We start from the raw sequence: 9,978 nt of genomic DNA, 5'->3' as shown, positions 1-9,978 counted from the left end.
GATTCATGCATGGCGTCGGGTACACTGTCCGGCCGACCAGAACGTTGCCTACAACGTTGCTGCGCCCGCCACTGCCGGATCTCCACTGCCGGAACTTGCTGCTGCTACGGTGGATCCACGGCCAATGAGATGCTATATAGATGTCGAATACATTCATGCCACAAATTCGACCACGGTGGGCGAAGTGTTGCTAAACGCCGACGGAGGGTACATTGCGGCGTATAGTGCCCCTCTTCCGAACTGCTTCTCCCCGCTCATGGCCGAGGCGTTTGCATGCAAAGAAACTTTATCATGACTACGGCAGCGTGGTGAACAGACCGTCCAGATTTACACAAATTGTCAGACGTTACAGTGCTATTTATCTAGGCTCCGCCCAGATCGTATATTAGTTATGCCATTGATGCCTGCAAAACTTGCATGACTTCATTTAATTTTTGCTCAGTTAATTTTGTTCCTAGATCGCAGAATTTATTAGCTCACACATTAACTTCTACAGCTACACAATTTTCTACGGCTATGTATTGGGACTCTATCCCAGACGCTATTTCAACTTATCTATAAATATAACTACATTGGTTGCTTTCAAAAAAAAAAAAAAAAAAAACAATAAGCTGAAATTGGTTAAACAAACCAAACTTTGACTGCTAAGCCATTTTTTTAAATACACCCATATTCACATTCCTAAGGTTACGAAATAACCTGAACCAAACACCTTACTATATATAACTGTTTCTTGCTAAAGACAATAGGCTAGAGCTCAACGGCTTAATCTCCGCAGTCAACAAGTTAAATATAAGTGGTTTTATAACTGTTTGTTGCTGTATTGAAAATGGATTTAAATTCAAAAATTTGTCCAACTTAACCTCACAAGTTATGGAATCAATACATCAAATTGACATGTAAGTGAACAACAAAGGCAATTTTCAGCAAAATGGACATTGGCTACAACATATCCACACATCACAAATGTTAGAAAAAGAGGCAAAGAAGCAAGCAAAGTTAATGTAATCATGTTGATACACATCAAAGTTATCTTTTCTTCCATTCTTTGTACCATAAAGGATTTTATCATCCGGAACAAATTACCTTTGTGCCTTCTGAACAAAACTAACAGGGAAAAGACAGCGCTGCTTCTTGTTCTGGTGATTGTAGCCACTTCTATCAAACAATTGTTCCTGACAACTGGAAGTGGATCTTTGCAAATGATCTTTACCACAATTTGATGTAGCCTTTTAAAATGCTCAATCAGTTAAGAATAGAGAACAAACATTAACAGACATCTTTTCCCATTTCATTTTGACAGACAGATGGTTATAGTTCAAATCCTCCAATGCACAGCGAGGGAAAGAATAATATGATGAAGTACAACAAAATTTCCATTTACCTGGCATGTTTTCCAAGAAATGCATGCCATTCACTTGTGGAGTACTGATCAACACTTGCAACCAAGGAAAGCATATGCCTAGCCAAATAAATCATCCGTATCATCATCGTCATTGCTAGACTTACTTATAGGCAAAGAAGCAGGAGATTCTGCATTTGGATCATTGGTTGAGGGGGCTTGATCATTAGTGGAAAAAGCCCAAGAGGAACCGACTTTACCAGAAACTGATTCTCCATAAATATCGTCATATATTCCACCTTTTGGAGGATTTTTAACCTTGTCCAATACTTGTTTAAGTTTTTCAGTGACACCTGTTTGTGAAACAGTGGAATCCTTCGCAGGGGACTGCTCCCTCCCTTTGGGAATAACAGTAATTTGTACAAGGGATTCATACTTTCCAACTAGACTTCCTTCTATCACTCCAACCGGCCCTGGTTCTGTTTCCACATCTGCTCCATCTGAGATTCCAACTACTTCAACCAGATCTCCTCCAACCTGATCTCTAAATGCCACTCTAGTTCTCCTAACTCTCTTAGCAGCTCTTTCAGAGATGGAATTGTCATCTGCCCCCATACTTGACTTTGAAAATTTAGACCCTGTACCTGGTTTCGTAAGCCCAAAACGATTTAGATATGTGTTATAAGCCAAAACAGCTTCCTCATCTGTTGGATCGGGAGGTGGGGGCAGATTAATTTCTGCAGGTTGTGGTGGAGGAAAGAGAGCGGCATTGTTCTTTCTCAGGATATAGGTCCTTGTTGATGCAGCAAACTTCAAAGACTGTCCAGCCTCAAGTTCCACAGGGGAATCCTTCGTCAGTCTCTCATTTGCAACAAATGTGCCATGTGCAGATCCCAGATCAATTACATATATGCTGAAGAAGAAAAGATTAACTAGATCAACCTACATGAATTTGGCCCATGGACAGAAGAAACTTTTTTTTTTATATCCAAGTAAAAATTAGACAAGAACAAAATGATAAGATCTGTACAAGTGAATAAAGGAATTTCCTTGTCAAGAGAAATATTAATGGGCAGTAACATTCAATTCTGACCAATACTTATGTTGATACAGGCTAAATTACACAAGCACAAAATGATAAGATCTTGTACAAGTGAAAAAGGAATTTCCTTGTCAAGAGAAATTTTAATGGGCAGTAGCATTCAATTCTTACCAATACTAATGTTGATTATCAATATTACTAAAATTTAGCCTGTAATCATTCTCTACACTTCATGTATTTTTATTTTTCATAATATACATGTATAAATACATCCAGATTATTGAAAGAATATTTTCTTAGTTTACTCTTTCTTTTCAATGCCAAGTCTCTTTCAACCAAATATATATATATATATATATATATATATATATATATATATATATATATACTTCTTAAAATATGCACATGTAGGAAAATTTGACCCTAGAGAGTTATAGTTTTTTTTTTTAGAAATTTATATCTCATATGTGGCAATGGCTTTTGATTTATGGGAGTTGATCATCCCCATTTCTTCCAACTAGACTCCTGCAGCCCATAGGCAAGTTGCTAACCACAAATCCAGTGTCAAAACATGAAATGGTAAAACTCATGGAGTTGTTTAACAACCAAAATGAATGGAGACCATTACAGTCTCACCTTATTAACATGTACAGAACAGCCCCATTATGGCTCATTTGTACCTATGCAAGAGGTAGTTTGGTGCATGGTGGCAAACAGTCCAACCAGTATATCAAAAACACCGAAATGGGGACCAAAGGTACAACTTTAGACATATTTTGATTTTATACCATCAACTACTCTTCTTTGCTTCAGACCTGTTGAATTTTTTTTGGGTGGCCTAGCTTAATCCAAACCAAGGACTATTTGAGCCTAGAAGAAAAGAATATGGAGCAGACCCAAAACCTTAATTTATGAGTTATAAACAATTATTCTTGGTAAGTTAAGCATCAAACATATAGAGAAGGCTATGTATTAGAGCTATGGTATAATAACTTAAAAGAATAACAAACAATTAGCAGCAATGGATGAAGATCCCACACCTTCCGTTTTTGTGTGGAACAACAGCAGCATGTTGGCGTGAGACAGACTGATGATCAAGAACAAAATCACAAGCATGAAACTGGCGTCCAAAGATGTGCCTACGCTTATCCAAATTAATGCGATCAAGTACTTCACCATCCTTGATGACTTCAAGATAATAAACCCCTGGTCGGGGCTCAATAGCCCAATCAGGTGGCTGCCATGTTGATTGGCCTCCCCCAACTTGAGTCACTTGTTGAGTTGGCACCACAGGAAGCACATTTGTCTCCACTGGTTTCTGGGAAGAGGGATGTAGATTTGTGTACTGAGTTTGCTGGTATGATATTTGGGATGTAGGATGGGTCGTCAAAGGTTGAATGGCTGCTTTTGTAGCTGGCTGTATGTTTGTCTTAGAAGCTGAATTTGCACCTACTGAGAATGGTTCTAAAGTTTGAGCTTTCTTAAAGCGATCAAGACCTGTTCTTCCATACATTATTTTGGTTGTCTTTTTGGAACAAATTCTGCAGGCTGCCCAGGACGTTAGGAACTTGACGCAATGCCTCCTCTTTATTGCATTTACATCATCAGCACACAAACAAAACTATTGTGTTTTCCAAAAAATAACACCCTGCCATCCATGACTCATGTTTTATCCATACTCTCACTTTGATGAATAAATATTACACTAAGTTATTATTATTATTATTACTTGTAATGAAGTTAAACAAGAAACTGTAGCAAGAAAAAATGAGAAACAAAAAAAAAAAAAAAAAACTGACTGCATATAAAATTCTTTTTTTTATTACTTAAAAGCATGTCAAAGAAATTTTATAGTATTTCTAAAAATTCTCAATCAAGACAGTCTACAGAAGCTTAATACAGAGTACAAAGTACAATTTGTTAAATGCTAAAACAACTTCTTTAACAAAACAAGCAATTTTATTCCTCAGAGCAGGTTGATACACAAGTATGTATGCAATAACCTAACTGTTCGCTAGAGTGAAATGTAGAGGCCTAACAGGTAATAACTATGCAATAATCTACTCTTAGCTAGTACTTGGGGTTCACAAAATAGTACTAAATTGAGATGCTGAGTTACGACGGTGGCAACATTCAAGCTGAAGAAATAAATCCGAGGGATAAATTTCAATGCTAAAACTGCAGCAAAACAAGGCACATTGATTTAGAACATTTATGGAGATCATCTTAGCAAATTGTTCACAATATATAAAATTATAAGGAAAAACATAATTCGTGGAAACAGAAACTGAAACAACGAGAAGCAATCTAATCTCAGGAGAAAAAAAACATTGGATTTTGGTCATACAAGTTCCGGTGAATTGACTGGGAAATTGTGTAAAGAGGGAAAAGGGTTACCCTTTTGAACGAAGATTGAAGCTCTTTTCTCCTTATTTCGGGTTCTATTCTCTGATTAGGGTTTATCTGCAGTTGAAGCTCGTATGCAAATCGATTGTATTGAATAGAAAGAGACGAGGGGTAAAGAGAGAGAGGTTGTACCATTGTGCCATTGTGTAGGTAATATGAATGACCGACCAAGTACATGTATGACACATTTTTTTACATTCACAAAATATTCATTTCTCCCTTTAAAATTTCTTTTAACGAATAATACAAACTTTAATTAAATAATAATTGTAATAATAATAATAATAATAATAATCTACTATATATATATATATATATATATATATATATATATATATATATATATATATATATATATATATATATAGGGAAGGGTTCAGGTGCGGGTATAGCTTCCCGTGCGGTTGTGCGTTAAATCTGAGCAGTTGATCAAATTTAGATCAACGGCTCAAATCAATGAAAATTAAAAAAAAAAAAAAATCAATGAAAATTTTAAAAAAAAAAAAGAAACGTGCCTGAAACAAAGAAGTATAAGCTAAGGTGCACCTTAAGTGTTAGATCTGAATCACAAACTCACGCACTTTAAGTACAAAACCCACACACATTAAGCACAACCTCACCCACATTAAGCACAAAACCCACGCACTTTAAATATTAACTCACAGACTTTAAGTTTTAACAATTACTGATATTAAGTACAAAACTCACGCACATTAAATACAAAACCCACGCACATTAAGCACAAGCATCACGCACATTAAGCACAAAACTCACGCACTTTAAGTATTCACTCACAGACTTTAAGTTTTAACAACTATTCACGTTAAGCACATCCCCACGCACATTAAGCACAAACCTCACGCACATTAAGCACAAAACACACGCACATTAAGCACAAAACTCACGCACATTAATCACATATCTGCTCACCTTAATTCTGACCTAAATGCAAAAATTACAAAATTTCCACCGCTTTTTTTTTTTAAAAACTTTGATAATCCTGGACGTTGATTAAAGCGAGATGAATGACTCAGATTAAACCGCACAACCGCACCTGAAACCCTCACTCGCACGAGAACCTAAATCTATATATATATATATATATATATATATATATATATATATATATATATATATATATATATACATTTTACTTGCACTTCAATGCTCAATTATTTACGAAAATGCCATCGCACTTTTTTTAAAAATCAGTGTTTTTCATCCATTAGATCTGGGTATGTGGACAGATAGAATCCATTCCTATTTCGCGCCTGGGCGAAGCATTCGGACCTGAGTGCAATTCTATATATATATATATATATATATATATATATATATATATATATATATATATATATATATATATATATATATATATATATATATATATATATATATATATATATATATATTAATATTAATATCTACAAAATCTACAAATATAATAAATGTCAATAATGTTAGGTATTTAACTGGAACCAAAAAAATGTTGGTGTAATTGTTTCTTAAAAGAGTAAATACCCAAAATGGTCCCTCAACTATAGCTAAATTCACAAATTGGTCATCGACTTTCAATTTTAACCAATTAAGTCCTTAACTTTGCAATATGTAATATTGGTATGAGGATATATATGTAAAATTGCAAAGTTAAGGATTTAATTGGTTAAAATTAAAAGTCGATGACTAATTTGTGAATTTAGCTATAGTTGAAGGACCATTTTGGGTATTTACTCTTCTTAAAATGAATGGTTCATATTATTTTGATTTTAGTTTTTTTTAGTGATTTTTTTTATTTACCTTCTATTATATTGTTTTCTTTCCTTAAATAACCCTAAATTTCATTAGTATAAACTTCAGTAACAAAATATTTCGTTAACTATTTATTATTCTTAACTCACTCATTAATTTCTATAAGAAAGGTCTTGGGTTCGAACTCCATCTCAATTATAGTTGGCATACTTGTTAAACATATACTACAAATATGTTAAAATGTATTGACAAGCACCTTGTGCTCAATGACATGTAGTGACTTCTCCCATGTAGGGGGGTCATGAGATCGAGTCTCAGTGGAATGTAATAGAGTCAGTAGCATTCAAAAAATATTAAAGATAATAATATAAAGTTAGAAACTTTAAAAATCATTTGATTTTCTCGCTTTAAAGAAAAACAAAAACAAAACAAATTTAGGTTAAGTTTTTAATCTTTAATTAATCTTCTTTTGATTATTTAGAACAAAACTTAATATTTCAATTATGCTTTTGCATTATTGCAATGATTTAGGTAATTATAGTATTAATATTTTTTGTATGTATTTTTATAATGGTACAATCAGAGACGCAGCTAGAAAATTTTGTGAGTGGGGGCAAAGTTTAAATAATGTTAGAAATGTCAATTACAAAATATCAAACAGTCATAATAAGGTTAAAATACAAAATATATTATAACTTACAACAGAATGTTTTTCATATATTACACGATAGTTAGAGTCGGAGCCAAAAATATATTTGAGTGGGGTGAAAATATGAAAATATTTATGACAATGCAACATATGAAACATAATAAATTAGATAAAATAATTTGAATAATACTATAATCATAAATACGTTTTAATTTAATTTTTTTTAGTTAGATCAACTTTAAGTTTTTCTAAAGAGAAAATTTCAATTTTGGTCATATGACTATAGGGTTTTGTTAATTTCAGCACCTAACTTTCAAAAGTGTCAATTTAGTACCTTGAGTATGTACTTTTTGTCAACTTTGGTTACTCTGGTCAAATTCCCGGCCAAATTTCGCTGAAAAATTTTTATAGTTGAAATAATTAGGGTATTTTAGTTATTTCACGTTTCTTTTCTTCTTCTCCGACAAGTCTTACACACATCAGCGAACACGCCACCAACTTTAGTTAACACACAAACAGACAAATTTCAAAAGTCTAATAAATTTGCAAAGGGCAAATCATTTATGTTCATCCAAACCGAATCCGTGAAATTATTCATTTATCGGAAGTGGATGAACGGAAAGAAAGAGCAAAATGTGGTGTGGAGCTCTAGATTTGGTGTTCCATTGCCGGAAAAGATGATCTCGCCGGAGAAGAAGAAAAGAGGAGTGAAATGACTATAATACCCTCATTATTTTACTTATTAATATTTTTCGGTAAAATTTGGCTGGCAATTTGGTCGGAGTGACCAAAATTGACAAAAATTACATACTCAAGGTACTAAATTGATATTTTTAAAAGTTAGGTGCTAAAATTAACAAAGCCCATATAGTCATATGATCAAAATTGAAATTTTCTCTTTTCTAAATTAATTCGAATACAATTAAGTATAATATAAACTTGTATATTACATTAATTAAATGATTCATAAAAGTAGACTAAAAGAATATTTAATTTGTTAATTAAATGATTTATAAAAGTAGACTAAAAAATATTTATCTTGAGAAAGAATGAAAGAGATAAAATAAACAACCTAGTGAAGATAAGAAAAATGATGTTAATGAGATTTGAACCTATGACCATAAAGTTCAACCAACTAAGCTACTCAACCTATTAAACTTCTAAACATAAATATTTATTTTATATAACATCTAATGTTATATATCGCTGCCTCCACACTAGCTCCGTCTCTGGGTACAATTATGTTGGAAAAATAGCATTAAAATAACATTTTAAGTGGTTATTTTGTGGTACAATTATCAGTGGGGTCCACTTCCGAAATGGGTCTGGTCAAAGTGGATTCGGGTTCTTCGTAGTGAGACGAAGAGATTGATATATTGTACGCTCAAAACAGATAATGGGTGAATGAGATATTGATTCTCAATGGGTTGTGCTAGGTCGGATATTGCCTTTGCGATTAACGAACTCGGTAGACGTACGAATAACCCTAATGATACACACTAGAAGACAATAGTGAAAGTTATGAGATACTTAAGGTATACTCATGACTTTGGACTGCACTACGTAGGATATCTAGTTGTATTTGGAAAGTATAGCACGTTAAAAAGATATCAAAGGATGCTAAGTCCATTAAAGGCTACGTGTTTACGTAGGCCATTGCAGTTGGTTGTATGGAAATTTTCGAAATGATTTGTGATAGTTAAGATCCATGACGGGATCTAAGCTGAGAGCCTTAGACTCATGTCGCGAGTGAATAGGCTGAATGGCTATGCCATTTTTCGGGAATGTTCCTAGAGATGAACTCGTACCTCCAATTTTGTGTGCATTGCGATAGTCAAGCGAAAATTGGTTAAATACAGAGTTAGATGTGGAATGGTAAGTCTAGACTTATAAGTCGTAGACATCATACCATTAAACAATTTCTCACAACATGGGTTATCTCTATTGACTACATGATGTCAAAAGATAATGTAGCGGTCGCTAACTCGCCTTAGCACTTGGGTTTAGAATTTCCCTTAAGTGTTACATAACACCCCTATGTAGATGGTTTCAGCTTCCGCATTTGAATATTTCAACATATCTATTCCTTTATTTCCTTATATCTTTGTTTTAGAATTTGGGGGTGTTACAGTACTAAGCATGTGGAGATCGATTATCATTTCATTCGCGACAAAGTGGCTGTAGGTGAGATATTGGTAAATTTTATTTCGACGATGGACCAACTAGCTAATATCTTCACGAAAGCTCTTCCGACACTGCGCGGTTCTCCTTTCTTCATGACAAGCTACATGTTGTTAGCTCACCCTCTGCTTGAGGAGGAGTTTTAGGACTATCAGTCCTAGTTCTGTTGTAACTCTTTTTTGTGTATATAATTGTTATATCTTGTGACTTCTGTAATCGATCTAAAAACAATAGTTCTCATCTTGAAAATTCACTCCAGAACTTAACAATGACTTGTTTCCAACCTATTTTTACATACCTAAAATGCCCAATTACCAACTATACTTTTGATGTACCAAACAATTAGAGTTCTAAATTATTGATCATATAATTATGAAATATAATGTTAAAAGAATGTGCAAAGCACAAACAATATGTGACATACTTGGGCATTGAGTTATCTCAGGCAAATTATGCCCTGGACCCGTGTCCACAGTGAATTGTGGACACGGGCCCAAAACGACGTCGTTTTTCAAAAAAAAAACGCGTCATTTAGTTAAAAAAAAAAAAAAAAATTTCGCGCGCGTTTTCCGTTAACGGCGTTATTTTTTTTTTTTTTTGGATTATGAA

General features: G+C 33.8%; 1 protein-coding gene across 2 annotated transcripts; it reads right to left on the bottom strand.

The window, feature by feature from the left end:
- Positions 1-858: 858 nt before the first annotated feature.
- Positions 859-4,961, bottom strand: LOC109178897 (nuclear inhibitor of protein phosphatase 1). Of its 2 annotated transcripts, none has more exons than XM_019328447.1 (3): positions 4,782-4,961; positions 3,425-4,005; positions 859-2,255 (listed from the first exon to the last, which is right to left on the bottom strand). In XM_019328447.1, the coding sequence occupies exons 1-3, from the start codon at positions 4,923-4,925 to the stop codon at positions 1,463-1,465; spliced, it is 1,518 nt and encodes a 505-aa protein (XP_019183992.1). In that variant the 5' UTR covers positions 4,926-4,961; the 3' UTR covers positions 859-1,462. The 2 variants fall into 2 exon arrangements, with proteins under 2 accessions (XP_019183992.1, XP_019183993.1); XM_019328448.1 differs by having other exon boundaries at positions 3,425-4,032; positions 4,782-4,877.
- Positions 4,962-9,978: the final 5,017 nt, after the last annotated feature.

This window comes from Ipomoea nil, unplaced genomic scaffold, assembly GCF_001879475.1.
Source record: "Ipomoea nil cultivar Tokyo-kokei standard unplaced genomic scaffold, Asagao_1.1 scaffold0873, whole genome shotgun sequence".
In the NCBI taxonomy this organism is placed as follows: Eukaryota; Viridiplantae; Streptophyta; class Magnoliopsida; order Solanales; family Convolvulaceae; genus Ipomoea; species Ipomoea nil.
This window is presented reverse-complemented; position numbering and strand designations above follow the sequence as displayed.

Coding starts and splice junctions, on each gene's coding strand:
- LOC109178897 (XM_019328447.1), bottom strand. CDS start 4,925: ATGGTACAACCTCTCTCTCTTTACCCCTCGTCTCTTTCTATTCAATAC. Junction 4,006..4,781: donor TTCAATCTTCGTTCAAAAGG/GTAACCCTTTTC, acceptor AAAACACAATAG/TTTTGTTTGTGTGCTGATGA. Junction 2,256..3,424: donor GTTCCACACAAAAACGGAAG/GTGTGGGATCTT, acceptor TTTCTTCTTCAG/CATATATGTAATTGATCTGG.